Source organism: Hyaena hyaena, unplaced genomic scaffold (assembly GCF_003009895.1).
Source record: "Hyaena hyaena isolate Hyena2069 unplaced genomic scaffold, ASM300989v1 scaffold_20, whole genome shotgun sequence".
NCBI lineage: Eukaryota > Metazoa > Chordata > Mammalia > Carnivora > Hyaenidae > Hyaena > Hyaena hyaena.
Genome location: NW_024080652.1, coordinates 6,377,495 through 6,398,743, shown reverse-complemented (window position 1 = coordinate 6,398,743; position 21,249 = coordinate 6,377,495). Strand labels below are relative to the sequence as shown.

Genomic DNA, 21,249 nt, shown 5'->3' with positions numbered 1-21,249 from the left:
TCCCTGGTTGAGCCATTTCCCTGCCCTTGAGGGCAGGGAAGAGTTCCTGCTGCACGAGGCGGGGTTCTTGTGGAATGCCTAACGCTTTAAATCCATGGGGGACTTCCCACCAGTCCTTTGGGGTCTTGTCCCAGCTCACATAGGTAAGGGTGTCATCTAGTTAAGCCTGCAAGTGCCCAGAGGTGTTTCCCTGCTCTGCCTGGAGTATTGAAAACACTTCTGGTCTTTTGTCAGCTGATGCTTTTACATTGACGGAACTGGGGAACTGGTGCCCGGAGTTCTTAAGAATGCCTTCCCCTCCCCAACCTTTCTGTATTTCTCAGGACTCAGTAGTGTGGGCCCTACTAGTAAGGAAGCTCCACCTTTAGGAAGTTCAGTGGATGACTCGGGACCAATGGAAAACAGGCCCTGATGGGAGCTCATAGCTACCAATTTCCAGCACCTTTATCCTTACCCTTCAGAGATCTTCAGTAGGGGTTCCTGGGTGGCTCAGTCAGTTAAGCATCCAACTTCCGCTCATGTTACCACCTCATAGTTTGTGAGTTTGAGGCCCACATTGGGCTCTCTGACAGCAGAGAGCCTTGTTTCAGATTTTCTGTCTCCCCCCTACCCCCCTAAAAATAATAAACATAAAAAAGAATAAAAAGGTCTTCAGTAAAGTGATATGAGGGCCAGAATTGGTCTCCTGAGAAGTGTGTGGTAAGCATATATACGGCATGGGGTCTAAGGGGTGAGATGCTGAAGCTAATTATCTCCTAGAAGATCCAAATTTGAATAAGCAAGTATCATCCAGCATCTGAAATGGAGGAGAGCTGCTATGTAGCTGTTCCAGAGGCCAAGCTTCCAGACTTCACCAGCTGCCAGTAGAGGCCCTTCCTTCCCTCCAGGGGTTTCACATTTCTTAAAAGAGGACATGCAAGCTCTGGTATTGAAGCTTCATGTCAGGCATCTAGTGCAGCCAGGAGCAGGAGTCCTCTCCTTGGCATGGGTCCCTGAAGTAACCAGACGCAGCTTAAAAAACGAGCTTTAATCGACCTCATAAAAATTGTTCTTGTAATTGAACTTGGACAGGCCCACTTGCCCAGCAGGCTGCAGGTGACAGTCTCACATTTCCAGGTTCAGGGGCAGGAGGTAGGTGCACAGATGGACTGCATCATTGATTTACTGGGTGGTCTGCAGCTCCAGCTTAAGGCATACCTTCAGCCATATCACTGATAAGTAGGCGCTCCAAGGAAATGAGCCCAGAAGGAAAAGACCCTCACACTGGAAAGCCCTGTGCCTTTCCTCTCAACCACTGCCACCTTGGAGCAGGACCCAGTCGTGGAGACAAGGAGCACACTTAGGTTTGCCCTGCTGCCTCATCCAAGTCATGTGGACAGGCACAGCTTCTGAATTCAGCAGGATGTGGAGGAAGCAGGCACGGCCAGCTTTAAATGATCCACCAGCCCCTGGAGTCACCAGGAACTGGTGTTTAATGAGGCCTCGAGGGGAAGGGCCGCCTTCCCTATAGACTGCTTAGCAGGAGCCCTTCCTCACCACCTCCTCCCCTCCCTAGAGGGTGGTGTGCAGGGAATTCCAGACAGGTGTTGATGCCTAGACATACATGATGCCGACTTGACCAAACTGGAGCACCTGTCCCCTTTTTAAAAAGTTTACAGCAAAACAATAGGGAAACCAACAGACGTAGCCCCTCAGAATGATGAACCCCGACGTGCCTGCCTGCCTGCCCCAGCCAGAGTTGCACCAACACTGGCAGTAAACAGTTAAATGCACGCTCCCAAGGGTGGCCTGGGGTGGTCCCCAAGAGTGGGGCCCCTCAGGCTGCTCTGAGCTGGCTCCAGCTGCGGTCACTGTCCACTGAGAAAGGCCAAGTGGCCTTTGGTGCATCTGTTGGCGTAGTGTCCTTTCTCACCACACTGGGAACAGCAGGAAGGGAGGGAGGAGACAAAACAAAACAAAACACTGTTTTCAAATGCAATTTTCAGGTAACATAGCACCTGCCAAATACCAGGTTTGGAATGGGGACTTTGAAATTCTCAGTCATCCAGACTTTCATTCAGACATAAAGAAGCAGCTCCAAAGGTATCACAGAAACTGCAGAAATTCCAGCAACTCAGCAGATGGAAGGGAGGCTGCACAGCCAGAGGGTGGCCCTGTGAGCACACAGCGGGGGTTTCTGCAGGCTGGGCCCAGTCAAACATGGGGCCTGTCCATGAAAGGTCTGTCCATGGGCTGGATGAGGAGAAGCCCATGGGACTCGAGCTCCCCCACCTGTCTGGGGACCAAGCCCCTCTGGAAGGCTGTCCGGTCACTTACCTTTCTGAGGCACTGTCTGAAGACGGGAGGCAACAAGGTGAGAGAAGCCACAAGGCTCCTTCCCCAACTCGGGGGGAGTCACTGCCATGGACCTGGAGGGTGGGCTGCACCCAGAATTTTCCCTCCTGCCCTTTGCACACTTGCCTAAGCTATCCCTGGGGCAAGTTTCAGTTACAGGATCAGAGAGATGGGACAATGGTTAGACTTGGGTGAACAGACCCAGAGAATCACATGAAAAATCTAGCACTGATTGTGACCTGTCCCAGCTCTGATTTTCCAGGCCCTGCCTTAGCTTCTCTTCATTCATTGTTTCCACTCCTCAAAAAGAAAAATTAAAAAGTAGTGAACAGGCAGCCTCAAGCATAAGACAAGGGTCAGTAGACAGGCAGGGGCACCCACCCTGCACTAACGCACCCAGAGCCTTGCCAGCCCCCGGCTTCCTCACCCTGGAATGCCCAGATCTCTTGCCTGCTCTATCCCCCTCACCCCACGGTGCCTACATTTTCAAGGCTGTCTGATACGTATGTGCGACTTTGGATGAGTGGCTTGTGGAGCTGCCGGCTGGCCCTTAGACTGGAGAGATCACCAGAGGGAAGGACTCACTGGACCCCTGCTCATAGCACCTGGCGTGTCTGTCAGCCTCCACAGTTGGCCCTGGAGAACCCAGGATTCCCACAAGGTGCCTTGAATTATCAACCATGAAGGGCCTGACGTGAGAAGAGGTTGTTGGATTCCGACTCCACCATTGTAAGTTCCAGGGCTTGGGAGAGCTGGCTTTGGAGGCCTTGCTGCAGAGTCCTGGGGCAGGGGATGGGTGGGGGTCCAAAGAACAGCTACACTGCCTCATGGCACCTGTTTCCTTGTACTTGACGAGTGACTGGTTGGAAGCTGTCTTGTTCTCTCCTCATCTGGGAGAGCTCAGGCTCAGAAATGTCTGAGGCCTTCCCTAAACCCAAGTACGCTTTGAACTTTAGTAGTTTGGGGGCACCTGCCTTCCCCTCCTTGCAGAACACAAACCCTTCCTGGGAAAGAGCAGTAATAGTCTTGGTTTTCTCAGTAGAGCCGGCACAGAGCAGGTGCTCAGTGAGTGACTGATGGCTCTGGAAAGTGGCTCAGCCTTTCTTGAGAGAAAAGTTCTAGGAACAATTTAAGCTAAGCACACACCTCTCGACTTGGACCTTCTACTTGTAGGATGCTGCTATCAGACGAGGGCTCAGGCTCACAGATGTTTAAGTGTCAGATCCAGGCCAGTTTTTAGTAACAAAAACTATAAATCGCTACCCACAGAGAACTGGGAGAGTAAACTGTGGTTATATTACACAGCCAGTGAAACAGATTACATTCACATATATTGACATAGTTTGATCCACAACATAACATTAGAAAAAAGAGACTATAGAAAGTTATTTGTACGAGGACCCTATTTCCATTAAAATGTACTTTCATTGTGCTTATATGAGTAAGTTTGGCATAGCATTTCTCTAAGTGGGGTCCCCTGTGGGGCGTGAATGAACACTAAACAAAAAATTGTGACAACACAGCACACTGAGTCAAGTGGCTGTCTTAGGAAAGGTGGGATTGAGAGAACACTGTACCTGAAAGCATGTACTAATTCTGTGTTTGTCTAATACTGAAATCTGAAGTTTTTGTGAGCCTAGTTCTATTATCAGTTGTTTCTGCTGACTTCCCTCAATGGGTTTTGCGACTTTTAATTATGAACTCATTCTTCGGAACTCTAGCTGTCGGAATTCTGTGTGGTCAGGTTGAAAGTAAATTCCTCATAGAGCCAGACACCAGGGGCCCACATCTGGGGCTGTTTCCGATTAGAAAACTCAAGTTTGGGGGCGCCTGGGTGGCTCAGTCGGTTAAGCGTCCGACTTCAGTTCAGGTCATGCTCTCACGGTTCGTGGGTTCGGGCCCCGCATTGGGCTCTGTGCTGACAGCTCAGAGCCTGGAGCCTGTTTAGGATTCTGTGTCTCCTTCTCTCTCTGACCCTCCCCTGCTCACACTGTCTCTCTCTCTCAGAAATAAATAAAAAACATTAAAAAAAAACAACAACAAAAAACTCATGTTTGTAGGTTTCCAGCCCTCACCAAGGGTGTGCATACAGCCCCAAACTCCTGAAGGGTGCAGTGGTGACTATGAAGTCTCAAGGCACTTATCTCCCCCCATTCCCTCTAGAGCCAAGAAAAACACAAGTTTTCTAGCAGGGCTTTTAAAAGTTTACCCTTCCCCTGAGTGTCCCACTCTGTGTCTGTTCAGAGGGATTCTAATCTGTTTTTTCTTGAGTGGTAAAGTTGTCCCTCTTCCTTGGGTATGTGCCCTTGCGGGATGCGAGGACATCCAGAAGCTTCAGGGCTTATGCCCTTCCCCTGAACTGTGCTTCTACTTTGTTACTGGCCTCTGGAAGATTTCCCTCCCTTTCCCGCAAACTCTGTCTTTGCATTCAACAGCATGTGTGATGGTTCCCTTGGCCCTAGTGTGTCATGGAAGGAAGCAGGATGGTCTCTAGCTCACCAAGTAGCCCACTGTCACTTTTATAGTTGGCACAAACATAGATGTTTACATTTTTCAAAACTAACTGGGGAATGAGGAAACGTCTCCTGACTGTGAAGACCCTGCCCCTACCCCCAGCCCCAGGACTCACCTTGTAACAGGTGACCTGCTCCAGCGGCCGGGGTCCCCGGTTGCCTGCGCTGCTGTTTTGACTCTGCATGACCCCGATGACCTGCGGGGCTCTCTGCTGATTGGGAGAAGAGTTCTGACTCGTTAACTGGATCAAGGAGGACGACCTTTGTAATGGCGGATTGTTACTTTGCTGGAAAGAGTTACACAACACGGTTTTACTGCGGAAAACACGTGCACGCAGACTACCAATGGGGACAGGAAAAGAGGGCGGGACTGCTCCCGCATGACCAGCAGGAAGAAGGGCTTCCGCGGTGGCCCTGCTCAGGAGAGCAGCCAGAAAAAGAAACATCTGGTGATGATGGCAGGAGCCGCTGCCCGAAAAACACCATGCAGACACACAAAAACGAAAAATAAAAGTAGAAAACAAAACACCAAAGAGACGAGGTGGTCTCTGGGGCAGCAGGGCGAGGGCATGAGCAGGCCTTACTTTTGTTTCTGAGGTTCTAGCTTCAGGTCAGGATGAACGCTTGGTTCAGCCAGATGTTTAGCAGCCTACACGGCGAGCAACAGTCACAGAAAAACAGTTGGAGGCTGACATGCTGACCTGCGGTCTAGGGGCTGAGAGGGCCCTCCACTAGGGAGTCACGTGAGCAACGGGATGGAGGGTTTTGGGGTGGGGACCAGACAGTTAGGCCATCTCCTAACCAAGAGGGTTCCCAGCCCCCGCAAATACAGGAGCACTGAGCTAGAAACCCCCAGATTGTCATGGCTGTACCCACACCAAGTTCCTGGCTTTGTGAGGAGTTCTGAGTCGTCCCACAGCCTCCTGAGGACAAGGGTCAGTGCAGTGAGGGTGGGGGTCAGTGCAGCGAGGCCAGCAGGCCATGCCTCCTACTGGCTGCTCAGCCTGTAGCACTGAAGGATGAGCAGGGCTTCGGCAATGGGCTCAGAGTCCAACCAGGGAAGAGCTAAGGATTCAAGATCAGTAGGTGGGTTTACTCAGCCTGTTGAGACCCTGCTTAGGACACCTGGCCAGCCCTTCTTCTGGGCCCCCAAACCTTGACTCCCGGGTGCCCTTGGTTTTGGGGGGTGCAGATTCTCACTTGTCTATGGCATTTCTCCCTCTCTTCATGCTTGAGGGTATCAGCCCATTGCTGGGTTGTGGGACCCCCTTGTCTAGAAGAGTGGAGCCAGCTAGTCCTTCAGCTCTGTTCCCAGCCTGTTTTGCTAGAATCTCCACTCAGGGCACTGAGGGTACTGGCGGGAGAACCAGTCAGCCTCAGTTCTGCTCCCCAGCTGCTCCTGCCCAGCTGTGGGACCTCAGGTGAGGCCCTCCCTCTAGGAGTTTGTTTCCCTGTTTATAACGGGAAGGGCTGGAACCAGAAGCAAGAGCAGCAAACCCATGGCATTCGTGCTGCCCTCCACTCTGGTCCCTGGTGGCGGGGGGGGGGGGGTGCGTGGAGCACCACCGACGCACTCGCCAGGCAAAAAGGGGCGAGAAGTGAAATGGGCATTTGGCTCTAGCACACGTAGGGGGAGATGCAAACTGCTCTGCTCCTTGAATTTTCTGCTGGAACTCAGGGTGACTCCCCTCCTGTCCCACGTCGTCCCTGCCCTCTCACACATCACCAGCCGGGTCTGTGGCAGACTATGCACCAGGGCAGGCAGTGCCAGGGCTGGCAGCACTATGGGGCCAGGGAGGGGCCAGGGCACAGTACCTTTGTCGGAGGCTGCGTCTGCTGTGGCAGTGGGGGCTGCTCGGTAGTTCCCATCGGCAGTTCAAATCGAGGGCTGGTCACCACGCAGCCAAAGGGGATGAGAATGAGAGGAGAAGAGGGGATGAGAGAGGGGCCAGGCCAGGCGGTGTTCCAAAATTCTGGCCCCGGGAGATCACAGGCAGCCTCTGCCCAAACACAGAGCAACTTGTCCAGACATGGGTAGGGTACCGGGTCTCAGCTCCACCCCTGAAGCTTCGGGAATCAGGGGTGGAAAGAACTGACTTGCCTGGGCTGAGACGCAGCTCTGTCCAGATTTAGCTGCAGGACCTTTGGGACCTTCACAAAGTGCTGACCCTGGAGGGCTTTGTTCATGGGACCACACCCTTCCCTGTGGGTCCAACTCAGGTGCCAGACCACCCCTGACAAGACACAATCCTGAGGGACATGCCCAGCCACCCTGCAAGCAGGAATCTCTGGACCACCTGCAGACTACTGGCTCTCATCTAGAAAGTGGGGCCAAGTGCACAGCACCTGCCACCTGCCCCTGGTGTGGCAGTGACCAGGATACCATGCTTTTGTGCAGGTGTCCATGGTGTGGACAGAAACAGCCTGGGGTGGGGGTTGGGGGGGTGAACCACACTACTCTGCAGTCCCAGCACCACCCCAGGGAGAAGTCCGACTCCACAACCACCCAAAGTGACAGATATGCACTAAGGCCCAGGAGAGGAACTCTGAGCCCTGCCGGGCAAGGCGAACCCAGCTTCAGAGGCCACGGACCTGCCTCGGACCTGGTGCTACCCCTACCGCCACGTGACCGAGGCCAGTGGCTGATCTCTGAGCCTTAGTGTTCCCATGTGTGAAATGGGGACATCCTCTCTCTCACATACACTTGTGAGAATTATACAAACTAGCATATGTGGAATCCCAAGCACAGTGCCTCCACAGAGACCCCAAACTGGAGTCTCCTTCCTTTAGGGCTCAGGTTCTTACAGAGGTCCCTAAAGACTATGCAAGGCATGAGCTTTTCTGGAGCATGCAGCCCAGCTTTCATCAGATCTATGACCCAGGAAAGGTTAAGTGCTGGGCTAGGCAGAGCCACCTCTGAGCTTAGAGAGCAGCAGTGACCCCTGCCCCAGGCCCTGTGGGGACACCACCCAGTGATCAAAGCCCAGCTGGACCCCACAAAGATCTAGAGGACAGCAGGGCCTGGGGCAGGAGTGGGGTCAGGAAACAAGGTCTAGCTACTCACTGCATAAATTTACACGAGGGCCCCTCTGGGCAGAATCCCACGAGGTAATTCACACAGATGACTCTCCGTGTGTGCCGGTGCCTGCACAGGGGACCTGTGGAGCCAAGCATTCGGGTCACTCAGACTCCCCTCTTCGGGGGATAGCCTCGTGCCCCTGTGCCAGTCAGAACCCTGCCCATACCACTACCTGGGGTGCAGAGAGCAAGAGCAGGGCTTTAGATGCTGGCTCTGCCTCCTATCCATTCACAAGGGACAGCAGGCAGGGCATACAACCTCTAACCCGATAGTTTCCTTACCGAAAATATAGGTGAGAGTGCAGTCCACACAGGAGCTTTGGGAGGCTTGGGTGAGCTGAGGGTGTAAAAAAGCCTCACTAGCCCCAGATGCCTAACACCAGGTTTCGCTGGAACAGGTGGGACAGATAGAGGGTCACATGAGGAGAGGAAGCAAGGACCAGCCTCTTGCTGGGACCCAGCCACCCCGACACCTACCATGCTTGCAGAAGCCACGGTCGTACCAAGGGCAGTCCTTGATCTTGGACTCGGGGTCGATGTGCAGGAAGGGGCACTCCTTGTTGCTGCACTCACCTGTGGGGAAAGCCAGACGTGCATCCACCTGGGGCAGGTCTAGGAGAGCTGGACCCAGACCCACCTCATGGCTCTCTCCCTTACCCAAAGGGGCATCCTGGACACTGGGCAGGGGCCCAAATATGTGAAGCCACCAACTGAGAACAGGAAATAACTGGTCCACTCTGATGAGCCCTTCACATCTACTAGCTGGGACAGCGACAGTGAAAGTTCTGAGGATTCCACCTTTCAGAACAAACGCAGGGAAGATTTGGGAACTCAAGGCTCAAGTCCTGTGGCAGAATGTGATAAAGCCTTCATGATGACAGCTCCTCTCAGGAACAAATGGCCCAGCTGGCCAGCAGTGTCATTCACCTAACTACAAGATCCACCCCCTCCGCGCTTGCCCTCCCCAATCCAACCACACGGAAGGACAATCTGATCCCTGTTGGCCAGAGAACACGCAAACCCCTTTCTAGATCTGCAAGCCCCTCTGTGGTCTAGACCACCCCTCCCCAGGCTCCTCGGCCCTCAGCCACACTGCCCCCTCACTCCATATGACCAGCCCCTTCTTAGCCTTCAGATCCCTTCCCTGACCATTTAGCCTAAAGGAAAATATGGTCTTCATGTGGTCTTATCACTATTTATTTTCTTTAGAGCGCTTACTGCATATCATTTTTTTTTAAACATGTATTCATTTTCAGAGAGAAAGACAAAACGCTAGTGGGGGAGGGGCATATCATTTTCCATTTTGTCTCACTGCTGTCAGCTGCCTCTTTCCCTGGGCCACTAGAATAAAAGCACCACGGGACAAGGACTGGGTTTCTCCTGTTTACTACCGGCCCTCTAATGCTCAAAGAGGACCCTCACTTGTGTCACAGGTGACAGGAGCTGCAGACAGTACATGTGCACCAGGGCAAGCTCTGTGGGGAGGCAGAGGAGCGTCAGAGGCATCAGGGAGGCTGCCAGGCCCGGCAGGAATGAAGGAACCCAGGCCAGCCTTCAAGGGTGCCCTTAAGAGTCTGCCCAGCGCCTGGGTGGCTCAGTCGGTTAAGCATCCGACTATGGCTCAGGTCATGATCTCACAGTTCGTGGGTTCGAGCCCCGCGTCGGGCTCTGTGCTGACAGCTCAGAGCCTGGAGTCTGCTTCAGATTCTGTGTCTCCCTCTCTCTGTCCCTCCCCTGCTCACGCTCTCTCTAAAAAGTAAATAAAAACATTAAAAAAAAAAAGAAAAAAGTCTGCCTGGGAGGGCTGTCTCCCGCCTTTGGGTCCAGATGGGAGATGGCACGCATGAAAAGGGGATGCCCTCTTCCAGTACTCGTTCCAGTGCTGTTTCCATTGCTGGCTTGGTGGAGGTGTGGGGGTTGGGGGGCTGGGAAGCCTGGGTCCTATTTCTCACTATCTGTGCTTTGACTTCACAGCTTATGCTACCTCTACAAAAAAAACACAACTGTCATTACTAAACCAGCAGAGCATGCCTGTCAGGCTGCTGGAATAATTAATGTCTCTTGATGACAGTGCATTGAAAGTGCACTGCCATCCAGTGCTCCCTAGCACCCCCAGCCCGTCACATGTACAGCAGGCTTCCAGCCCCACCGCCGAGTCCCTGCACAGGGCCGGCAGAGCCCATCCTCATCCTGACCAGCAGGGCTCCTTCCTGGGCAACCTTGTCCACGGCAGAGAGTGGTAGATTCTAGTTCCATCAGGGAGCACAAGAGCTCTGTTGAGCAGCGGCCCCTCTGCTCCCACTTCTCCATGGAGTCCACTCAGGACAGCCAGGGGCACGTGTTCTCCACACAGGGAGCAAGGCAATCTCAAGGTGAGGAGTGGAGCTCTTGGCCACCACAAGATAGTCTATTTAGGACAAACTAATAACTGGAATCACACTCCCAGAGAGAAGGAAACAACTCAGACATGGGGGGCAAGAGACACCAGGCTGGAAGCAGCAGCCAATATGAGGGAAAAGGTCAACGTGAGTGGAAACAAGGCCTCCCGCCAGCTGCACTGCTCACTCAACCACCATGGGACCCTCAGTTGTCTCAACTTCCCAAAGAACTTGAAACTAGAGGGTCAGCTAAGGTTGGCGGGCACAGCGTGAGGTTCCCATCTAGAGCTGTAAAGATGGGAGGTGGCAGACACTGTGGGCACCTGAGCAGCTCTTTATCCTCTCGGGGTCTCAGTTCTGGGTGTCACCTCCCCAGGGCTCCTGAGGCTGGACGTCCAAGTACAGAGAGGGGCCTGGCCATCTGCTTACCGAACTTGGAGTAGAAGTAGCACTCGGGCATCTTGGTCATGTCGTACTCATGCAGGAACTCGCACTGGTCCCCCTTCTTGCACAGCCCCCGCAGCCAGTGTTTGCACACAACGGTCTTCTCACCACTGATATGGCGGAATGGGCACATGCCCCCTGCCAAGAAAGACAGCACGCTGTGATGACGGCAGCACCTTCACCCCACACTTCCTTGCAATATCTGGGAGCAACACGTCTTGGGAGGCCATGGTTGCACCTGGCAGAAGGCAGTACATGGGCACATGTCTTAAGTTTTAGTACTTCTGTGTTTTCTTTCTTTGGAAAGAAAACCTAACTAAAATATCAAACCATGCTTTCACAGATATTACTGTAATACAGAAACTTTTTTAAGACAAGAAGCAGGACTTATTAGTGGGCATGAGTAGGGAGGGGCAGTGCTAAGGTTCTCGTGAGTGCAGAACCACGATTTGTCCAACGGGCCACGATTAAGGATGTCTTTAACCCCATAGCCATCTGGGATGGGCCACCATGTCTCATCTGTGTCTCCCTCTCTCTGCTCCCCTGACCCCTCGCTCTCTCTCAAAAATAAACTCTTAAAAAAAAAAAAAAAAAGAATTACAGAGCAAAGACATGGGAAGAAGACCAGGAGCCCAGTGAGAGATATAGTACAACCAGACAGCCTGAGGTCAACCTGGTAAGACATGGCGGGTTAGTGGCTTGGCAACCTTGTCTTCAAATTTGTCTGCATTAAACTTAGTAAAGCCCACTTCTTGGAAATGTGGATCTTCTGGCGGCCAGGGAACTTGAACTTGGCCCTGCTAGGGCCTCATGCTCCTTGTTCTGCAACTTGGTACGGATGGACATGATGACTTGGCCAATGTGGACCCTGGCCACTGTGCCAGGGTTTCCAAAGGCACCCGGCAGACCTGTCTGGAGCCTAGACTGGAGATAGCATGAGGCCAAACCTTAATGTCCACCAGAAAGGGCTGCCTCCAAGGTCCCTTAGGGCAACCTGTACAGTCGACAGGCTGCATACACTACCAAGGAGGCTGCTGTTCACAACCATTGCACACTGGGCCGCGTGGGGAAAGGGCACAGTCGGCTTAATTGGCTGCAGTAAGATGGGAACTTAATAAGCCTTAGGGTAGTGGTGGAATAAGCTTATTTGTTAATTAAAGAACAGGTTTAGTGATACACAGACATGGCAAAAATTGTAGAGGTAGTGAAAAAACCAAAAAACAAAAAAACTGGGCTTTGGAAAACACTGCTCTTAAAAACAGAAGGTAAAGGAAAACACCAGCAGAATCCTGGACCCCAAGTGGGCTCCACCTCTAGTTTTAAGTGCCACTTAGTCTCTAAGAATTAAGAAAGAATATCAACTTCAGAACTGAAGAAATGCACTGTACACAAAGTGGCCTTCTGTGGCAGGACCCGAGCGATAAGCCACTCAGATGGGACAGAGCAGCACCCTTGGAAACTTATTTTTCTAACTCGTGGCCAGGCGAGACCACTGGGAAGGCCCAACCAGAATGAGATTGTGACTGGGAAAGACCTAGACCAGACCCTCCTAACAGAACTTTTTGCAATGATGTTCTATATCTATGCCGTCCAACATGGCAGCCACTGGCCACATGTGGCTATTAAGCACTTTAAATATAATGCATTTAAATATAATGCTGGATGGCTCAGTCGGTTAAGTGTCCGACTTCGACTCAGGTCATGATCCCACAGTTCGTGGGTTCAAGCCCCGCACAGGGCTCTGTGCTGATAGCTGTGAGCCTGGAACATACTTTGGATTCTGTGTCTCCCTCTTTTTCTGCTCCCCCCATCCCCACACTCTGTCTCTGTCTCTCTCTCGCTCTCAAAAATAAACACTTAAAAAAAAAAAAAAAAAGAATTACCAAGCAGAGACATGGGAGGAAGAGCAGGAGCTCAGTGGGAGACATAGTCCAACCAGACAGCCTGAGGTCAACCTGGCAGGGCTATTGTTTCAGTGATAAATGACTGAGTTATAGAACCAAACTTGCCAAAATCATCCATTAAAAACATGCCCTTGCTCTAATTCTGTGCTCTTTACTCAAGCTTCTGGTTAAAATTTAGTTTCCAAATAAATTTGCCTACAGGAAGAAAAATTCCCAGACCTATATGTGGCATGTAAGGTCCCACCCAGCAATCTGTCTCCTTATGAATCAATGGATGGTCTGGTTCCAGCAGCCTCTGTTGGAGCCTGGTTAGTATGAACAAAGCTCCACAGGACACACTACTGTAGGGGTTTTTCATGAGAGGATACAGAGGACAGTGAGTTTATACAGACTATAGGATCAGAAAGGCTTAGGTTCAGACACTGGCTCAGCCACTCACTAACTCTGTAATCTTGAAAAATGCTCACGCCTTCTGCCCATGTCACAGGTCAGCTCAGGGCCACAGGGCAAGTGAGGTTAGAAGGCAGACTTAGAGTGAGGGCCCATCCTGTCTTCTAAACTTCGGGCAGAATACCCCATCATGTTCCTAGCCTATCCAAAGCACAGTGATTTCATCTAGGGACACTGTTAGTCTGCAGCAAACCAGACCTGATGGCCTACAAATCTGCTCAGAGGCTGGGTGGTGGAAAGCACCTCAGGAGGAATGTAGGGGAGCTGACGGTTTCTTACCTTTGCCACAGGCAGCTTTCAAAAAGAATTCGCAGACAGCAGCCCCCGACTCTGCAGGAAGGAAAGCAGAGACATCAAACAAAGTGAGGTATGACTAGGGACAGCTGAAGACACAGGGAGGGGACCCTTCTTGCCTTTAACCAAGAAGGGTTCAGGGTACAGGAAACGGTCTGGCAAAAAAATGCAAAGCCTGACAGAGCCAGAAAAAAGCTGCCCATTTCAGCCATTCCCTGCGAACATGAGATACATATGCTGAGACCAGTTATTCTTAGAACCTCCTATACCCAAGATGCTTTCAAGTGGGTATGGGAAAGATGGGGCACAATATCACAGAATTACCCCCAGTTTGGACATGGGATGGTCCAGAGGGCTAAGACTGTGAAAGCACAGTCTTCTGCTTCTACAGAGGTAACCGGTTCAGGTAAAGCGAGCAAGAGAATCAAGGCTGCGTGTGGGGTCAGTCAGTGACTCCAGGGGCAAGCTGGCGCAATGAGCCCAGGAATTCATTGGCCGTGGATCCCAAAATAAACTGTCCATACACAGTTTTCATAAAGTTTTCTCTATCAGCAGGCATTTTACAGTTGCTGAATACCCACCAACAGCATCTTAGAAGGCCATGTTCATACCTCTCTCTGCTAACTTGCGACAGATTCCTTGGATTCTCAGAAGCAGACAGATTTTGCTAAGACAGATTTAAGGCTGTCGAGGGGGTGTCACTTGTTTGTATTTCGAAAAGTTTAAAGTATTACACTAAGAAAAGTATCATATAAGAGGGTTTCTGGGCCGACATTCTTCTGAGGTTAGGGATGCTTCATTCCTTGAAGCCAGAAGTTCACAGTCCTGGGACCCGGGTCTCAGGCGGACAGGTTAAGAGTATGCCTTCAGTGTAAGAACTGACGATTCTTCCCAAACCTAAGAGGAGAATGACGTGCCAGGACAAAGGAGGAAGAGTTGTGGCCTCCCAGGGTTTTAACACACATGCTAGATCATGGGTGAGCAGAGTGCTGAGGATGCCTACCAAGTGTGAGGCCCAAGCCAGGGCAGCACCCAAGGCTAGGCATGTCTGTGACCCTCCTTAGAACAGGTATGTGGGCTCCCTGCTATTTCATATGTCCTCACAGACTCAAAGCTGTGCAGGAGCTGCCCTGCATGGATGGTTCCATGCAACACAGGGAAAGGCCATGTGTGCAAAGGTAGGTGTGCATGCACAAACAGGAAGTGAACATGTGTGTCAAGGGGTAGGGAATAGGTGTATAGTATATATCTGAACTTCAGCAGCTGCTTGTAAGGTGTGTATAGTAGAGATGGAGCCTGTGCGTGTATAGGATTAGGTTGTTTGAGATGTATCTCATGGGCATAGCATTATCTCACAGAGAAGCGTCAGCACGAGTGAGACAACTTGGGTCATGTGTGCGTGAGAAGTGTGGCCATTTGAGGGGAATGAGGCTGCAGGGAGGCCTTCCAGGCCACGGACCAGTGGGAGAACATGGGTCTCTGGCAGTCATAAATCACAACACGGGGAACTGCAGACCGAACCAGTCAGTAACACTGGAGAGCTCACCTGGTTCCACCAGGTACCGAATGGCTGTGGACCAAGTGGTCTTCCACAAGTCCCTGTCCCCAACCCAGGCCTCAGTTGCCCTGTCTGTGGACTGAATGCAATGACCTCTAAGCTTTAATGTTACAACATTAGATTCCAAGTGTTTCCAGAAAGGAGAGAAGAAAACTGCTGGTTTTTGTTTTTTTAAAGTGCTAAACATTGGGGCAGCACCTGGGTGGCCTGGTCAATTTAAGTGTCAGACTCCTGATCTCAGCTCAGGTCTTGGTCTCAGGATCGTGAGTTCAAGCCTGGCATTGGGTTCGGTGCTGGGCGTGGAGCCTACTTTAAAATATAGATAAATAAATAATAAAAATAAAAAAAGTATGAGACATCCACCTAAGTTGGGGCGTGGGGAGCCAGGAGCTATCGTCTGAAGGTAGAGAAGGGAGCTCAGGCAGCTGCCGGGCTGTGATTAATTGGGGTCCAGAGAAAAAGTGCGGGATAGGCTCCCTGGGTGCAAGTCCTAGAAAAATGAAGTTTGAGTGTCTAATTGGGAATCTCCTACAAAGAGGAACAGGTGGTCCTTCCTCCAGCAAGACTCCTCCAACCGCCTAGTACTGGTAAAAACAAGAAGAGGGTGCTCAAAATGGGGAGCTGGAAGTGGAAGATCTTAATTTCCTTTAGTTGGGGAAGGTAAGCAATTTCCAATCCAGGACACTCGCTTTCATTCAAGAATTATTGGAACAGCCAGACACGGTCCTGCCCTCCTGAAGGGTGTATTTGAACAGCCCCAGGGGATCAAAGGGGATCCGAGAAAGGGAGGCTCCCGAGTCTGAATGGGGGGAAAGGGTCTCAGGATGGAGGGTGGGGGAAGGCGTCCCAGGACCGATGGGGAGCAGGTCCCGGGATAGTCGGTCGCGCCCCTCGCCCGCGGCCCCGCGCTCACTGTCCATGCCGGGGAAGGGCAGCGGCTGTGCCCCGAGCTGCTGCTCCACTGCGATCTCCAAGTCGAACTTGATGTGGTCCACGCTGGCGATGATTTCCTGCATGGCGGCGGCGGCGGCCACACCGGCCCGACTACCCCTCAGGTACCTCGCCGCCCTCACACTTCTACCCGCCACCGGACCCTCTGCTCACAGTCCTCCGCCTTGTCTTGCCTCGCCGCCGCCGCCGCCGCCGCCGCCGCCGCCGCCGCCGCCCGAGGGATGCCGGGAGCTCCCGGAGCCCGCGCCGGCCTTTGGCCTGTCCAGACCCGGCCAATAGAGCGCGGAGCACGGGCCGCTCCCCCAGGCCAGGCTAGCCGCCCGCCGAACTCCCGCCTCTCCTCACGGCCGCGGGTAACTTGCCTCCACTCACAGGGCGGGGAGTTTGCTTGGCGAACTGCGCCTGCGCGAAGTCGGCAGAGACACGTGCCTACCGGAAGGTGGCAGGGAAGGAGAACCTGGTGCGCGGCGCTGTGAGGTGGGCACGGGAGTGGGGGCGACGCGGGGACGGGGGGGGGTGACGTGGGGCCGGACTGGGGGTGACGCGGGGCTGGAAGTCTGGGATGAGTTCACTGGGCCGGACCTTAAGAGTGAGAGCCCATTTGACCTTGCCTGGAGCCCGGTATCTGGGCCGGGACAGGACTGAGAGGCACCGAGTGTCACCCGAGCCGGGGACCTCTAGGGAGGCGACCGAGGCTCTAAAGGCCTGTGTGGAGGGGTCGGGGTGGCCAGAGGGCCCCTGGGAGCGTCTGCCGAGGGGCAGGTCCCCCAGAGACGACGGCCAGCGGCAGCGCGTCTCTGAATCAGGGGTTATTAGCTGGGGCAGGTTAATGAACTTGGGTCGGAAGAAAGTGACACCTCTAATTTTCTCTGTGTGAAATGAGCATTTCATGACGGACGGAGTAGGGTTGGCAGTGCCCTAAACTGATTTAGTGTTCCTAAAGTGATTTACATTGGGGATGAATGTAAATGATGGTCAGAGGTAGAGTATCTGTGACTACTTAAAAGCTATCCTTTACACCGATCACTGCTTTGACAGGATGACAGGATCTTGCTGTTTAGTGCGTTGCAAAAACAGCATATAAACTAGTGTAGCATGAGTTTGTTTTCAAAACGTTTTGATACCTATTTTGATATCATTGGGTGTTTTTTTCTTGCAGTGCTATGTGTTTCGTTTAATGCAGGTAAGCACTTTATTGAATATGGCTACTTGAAAATTTAAAATTACATATGTGCTCATGTCATATTTCTGTTAGAGTTGCAGGCCTCACCCAGCGAGGGTGGTGGTCAAGAGAGGCTGCCCAATATCTTACTCAGACCTGGGTTGCAAGTCAGCTCAGTTCCACAGCTGACCAGTCTTACCTTCATATTCCGCTGTACTGCTACGGGACCCCCAGCCAGTCACTCCCCATTCTGAGCCTCAGTTACTGATCTGTTAGATCTGCCATCACTTTTGAGGTCTTACCAACTGTGACCTTCTAATATGACCAGATCCTAAAATATTCTCAGGCTGGCTTTTCTGGTATTATTATTATTATTAAAGAGTTTCAAGTGTGCAGACCAGAATGTCTAGCCTCGCGCTGTCCAATAGAAATACAATGCAAGCACATACGTGATTTAAAATTTTCAAGTAGTTGCGTTATCATAAAGTTAAAAAAATTATGAAACTCATGTTAAATTTTCTTTAGCCTAGTATGTCCAAAATTATCATGTCAAAAGATTATTGTTTTATTTTACCTTCTCCTTTTCTACACGGTCTTTAAAATCTGGCGTGTAATTTTTACTTAAAGCATGTCTTCATTCACACTAGACACGTTTTTTTTTTTTTTTTAAATGTTTTATTTATTTCTAGGAGAGAGAGAGAGAGAGACAGCATGAGCAGGGGAGGGTCAGAGAGAGAGGGAGACACAGAATCTGAATCAGGCTCCAGGCTCTGAGCTGGCAGTCAGCACAGAGCCCGACGCGGGGCTCGAACCCACGAACCGCGAGATCATGACCTAAGCGAAAGTCGGACGCTTAACCGACTAAGCCACCCAGGCGCCCCCACACTAGACACGTTTTAAGTGTTCAGTAGCCACGTTGTGGCCAGTGGCCACTATATTGGACAGCATACCTCTAGTCCATTTATCCACGAATTTTGCAGGAAAGACATGTTTGAGTTAACTTCCCTGTGTAGAGGCCTAGGATGCTAACAAGTTTTTCCTAATAATACATTATAATAGCTACAAGTTTTTTTTTAATGTTTTATTTATTTCTAGGAGAGAGAGAGAGACAGCGTGAGCAGGGGAGGGTCAGAGAGAGGGAGTCACAGAATGAAACAGGCTCCAGGCTCTGAGCTGGCAGTCAGCACAGAGCCCGACGCGGGGCTAGAACCCACGAACCATGAGATCATGACCTAAGTGAAAGTCGGATGCTTAACCGACTAAGCCACCCAGGCGCCCCTATAATAGCTACAATTTTTTAAATATCTATTAAATGAAATGTGCTAACAACATCTCATTTAATTTCTACCCTTGTGGTGAGGTCAGTAGGATTATTCTCATCTTTTAAAAAATTTTTTTTTAATGTTTATTTATTTATGAGAGAGAGCGAGAGAGAGAGTACATGAGTAGGGGAGGGCAGAGAGAAGGAGACAGAGAATCGGAAGCAGGCTCCAGGCTCTGAGCTATCAACACAAAGCCTGATGCGGATCTCAAACTCAATACGGGGCTTGAACTCGTGAACTGCAAGATCATGACTTGAGCTGAAGTTGGATCCTTCACCAGCTGAGCCACCTAAGTGCCCTGAATTATCCTCATCTTGCAGCTGAAGATCTCTAGCCACAGGGAGGTCAAGTAATGGGCCTAGTCCCACATGACTCAACCTCAGCTCTAACTTCAGTGCCAGATTTCTCAGATCATGGCTTGATAATATCAATAGTGTAAATCTGTCAAGTGCTTACTGCGGCAGTACCATGCTGCACGCCATGTATCTGAGGCCTTATCTGGTCATTGCTACAGTGCTGTAGTTAACCCCAGTTTACAGGGGAGGAGACTGAGACCAGAGCATTGAGTGCTCTCGGACTCTTGGTGGTTTGGCAAAACTGAAATCTGAACCTGGGCTTTCTAATCTTAGGGCTCCTGCTAGTAATCACTTCTCTGTCTTCTTTCTGCCTTTTGTGACTACAAAACCAATTAGACTTCATTCTTTTTTTGTCCTTGCGAGGCTCTGGAGGGGAACGCCAGAGATGGACCTTATGAGATTTGCCCGGCTCTTCTCCGGCCCCCGCCCTGTGGGACTCTGTGCCCTTCAGCACCTTGACCTTCTCAGAGCCAAGAGGGCAGGAGGCAGGGAGGGGCCTAAGTGGCTGAGGGCTGCGGGGCTGACTCAAGCCTGTAGTAGCTCCCCCTCTCAGCTGCCCCTTGGCCAGGGGAACCAGAAGAACAGGAGCAGCGTCAGGTCTGATGTGAGCCAGCTTGGCCCCATGGCCATTCAGGAGGAAGAGGAAGAGAGCTTTGGGACCCTCTCCAACAAATACTCCTCGAGGAGAATGTTCCGAAAATCGACAGCACAGTTGTATAACCTACGGCTCAGAGATCAGAGTGTTGAAGAAGATGAGGAGAGGGACCTGGAGCCAAAGCCATGGTGGGGCCGGAAAAACACTCCTTACTGGTACTTCTTTCGGTGCAAACACCTGCTCAAAGAAGGCAAGGTGAGGGAACATTTGGATTCTGCCGCTCCTGGGTCTACTTCCTCAGTAGTTCAGTATTCTTGAGGGGCCACCTTACCTTCCCCATCTCTAAATATTTGGATGCTCAGGGCTCTTCTCTGTCCTCAGTCACCCTGGGTGCTGTACCACGTGACCCTCCACCCCCTGGCTGTCAGGGTCCCCCTCTTGTTGCAGTTCTCATGTTCATACGCCCAGCCTTCCCAGTCTGCATATACAGCTACCTCACCATCTCCCTTGCACTTACCCACATTCACCTAGAGGTTTCGTTCCCAGCCTTGTTTTCCCTGCACTGTCTTCACCTCACTAAATGGCAGTCCCATGCAGGCCAGATGCCTTAGGCCCTCCCTAACCCTTCTCTTTTTCTTACTATCTCAAGCTTCAAGATGTTGCCAGTCCTAACACTTCTCTCAGGGCTACCCCTAGCCTTATCCTCACCTCCTCAGCTATCAAAACCCTTGTCACTGGGCTTCCTGCCACTCGTGCCATCTCTTTCTCCCATGTCTGCTTGCAGCAGAGCTACCCTGTTAAAGCAGAAAGCATATGTTATTTTTCTTTCCAGGACTCTCAATCTGTTCAAGGACACTGATGTTCATTTTTTTAAGTATAGATAAAGATGCTGCATTTATGTTTTAAAAATCTCTTAGAGGTCTGAGTTGAAGATTTTGGGAGTGAAATGATGGAATGTCTGGGATTTGCTTTATTTTTTATTTATTTATAGTTTATTTATTTTTGAGACAGAGAGACAGAGCATGAGTGGGGGAGGGGCAGAGAGAAAGGGAGACACAGAATCTGAAACAGGCTCCAGGCTCTGAGCTGCCAGCGCAGAACCCGATGTGGGGCTCGAACCCACGAACTGTGAGATCATGACCTGAGCCAAAGTCGGAAGCTTAACCGACTGAGCCACCCAGGCACCCTCCAAACTGATTTTTTTAAAGCAAATTCCAGGAGTGCCTGGGTGGCATAGTTGGTCAAGCATCCGACTTCGGTTCAGGTCGTGATCTCACGGTTCGTGTGTTCAAGCCCCGCGTTGGGCTCTGTGCTGATAGCTAGCTCAGAGCCTGGAGCCTGTCTTCTGATTCTGTAACTCCCTCTCTCTCTGACTCTCCCCTGCTCATGCTGTCTCTATCTCTTTCTCAAAAATAAATAAAACATTTAAAAAAATGTTTTTTAAAAAATTCAGTTTGGAAAGGAGAGTAACGGGATGGGTGAAACAAGATTGGCCAAATGTTAATCATCATTGTTCTACCATTCTCTACTTTTGTGTGTGTTTGAACTGTTGTTTTTTCTTTTTTAGTGTTTATTTATTTATCCCGAGAGAGAGAGAAAGAGAGAGCGCAAAGGAGGGGCAGAGAGAGAAAGGGAGAGAGAGAATCCCAAGCAGGTTCTGCTCTGTCGGCACAGAGCCCCACATGGGGTTCGATTTCACGAACCATGAGATCACAACCTGAGCCAAAATCAAGAGTCGGATGCTTAGCCGACTGAACTACCTAGGTGCCCGTGTTTGAACTTGTCCCATAATGAAAAGTTGAGAAACAGAGAAGTCAGAGCTCTCACAATAGCTTATGAAGCCTGCAAGATCTGCCTTCCACCCCCCTTACCTTTCCACTCATCTCTTCCTTCCTCACTGTCCTATAGCC

The 21,249-nt window shown here is 51.2% G+C and overlaps 2 protein-coding genes and 1 non-coding gene across 6 annotated transcripts in view; 1 reads left to right on the top strand and 2 right to left on the bottom strand.

Moving 5' to 3' along the window:
* Nucleotides 1–1,012: 1,012 nt before the first annotated feature.
* On the bottom strand, nucleotides 1,013–16,101 carry CPSF4 (cleavage and polyadenylation specific factor 4). 3 transcript variants are annotated; one of them, XM_039225997.1, is made up of 8 exons: nucleotides 15,867–16,101; nucleotides 13,381–13,431; nucleotides 10,733–10,885; nucleotides 8,403–8,498; nucleotides 7,912–8,005; nucleotides 6,663–6,735; nucleotides 4,964–5,134; nucleotides 1,013–1,916 (listed from the first exon to the last, which is right to left on the bottom strand). In XM_039225997.1, exons 1-8 carry the CDS (start codon nucleotides 15,967–15,969, stop codon nucleotides 1,848–1,850), a joined length of 810 nt encoding a protein of 269 aa, XP_039081928.1. In that variant the 5' UTR covers nucleotides 15,970–16,101; the 3' UTR covers nucleotides 1,013–1,847. The 3 variants fall into 3 exon arrangements, with proteins under 3 accessions (XP_039081928.1, XP_039081929.1, XP_039081930.1); XM_039225998.1 differs by having other exon boundaries at nucleotides 4,964–5,059; XM_039225999.1 differs by having other exon boundaries at nucleotides 4,964–5,056.
* On the bottom strand, nucleotides 11,714–11,846 carry LOC120228050. The gene has a single exon (XR_005527397.1). It is a non-coding gene; the product is annotated as a small nucleolar RNA SNORA70 (small nucleolar RNA).
* A 203-nt stretch (nucleotides 16,102–16,304) lies between the features above and the next one.
* PTCD1 (pentatricopeptide repeat domain 1) overlaps nucleotides 16,305–21,249 on the top strand; it is an 18,354-nt gene continuing 13,409 nt past the window's right edge. Inside the window, exons 1-3 of one of the 2 annotated variants that reach the window (XM_039225995.1) lie at nucleotides 16,305–16,381; nucleotides 17,064–17,087; nucleotides 19,108–19,594. In XM_039225995.1, the coding sequence (XP_039081926.1) occupies nucleotides 19,130–19,594 (465 nt within the window). In that variant the 5' untranslated portion in view covers nucleotides 16,305–16,381; nucleotides 17,064–17,087; nucleotides 19,108–19,129. The remainder of the gene's footprint in view (nucleotides 16,382–17,063; nucleotides 17,088–19,107; nucleotides 19,595–21,249) is intronic. The other variant, XM_039225996.1, reaches the window with a different exon arrangement.

What these genes read in the sequence shown, in the direction of transcription:
- CPSF4 (XM_039225997.1), bottom strand. Translation starts at nt 15,969, where the DNA reads ATGCAGGAAATCATCGCCAGCGTGGACCACATCAAGTTCGACTTGGAG. An exon ending in CTACTTCTACTCCAAGTTCG is followed by an intron (nt 8,499 to 10,732) that starts GTAAGCAGATGG and finishes CTTTCCCCACAG; the next exon opens with GTGAGTGCAGCAACAAGGAG. An exon ending in AGACGCAGCCTCCGACAAAG is followed by an intron (nt 5,135 to 6,662) that starts GTACTGTGCCCT and finishes AACTCTTTCCAG; the next exon opens with CAAAGTAACAATCCGCCATT.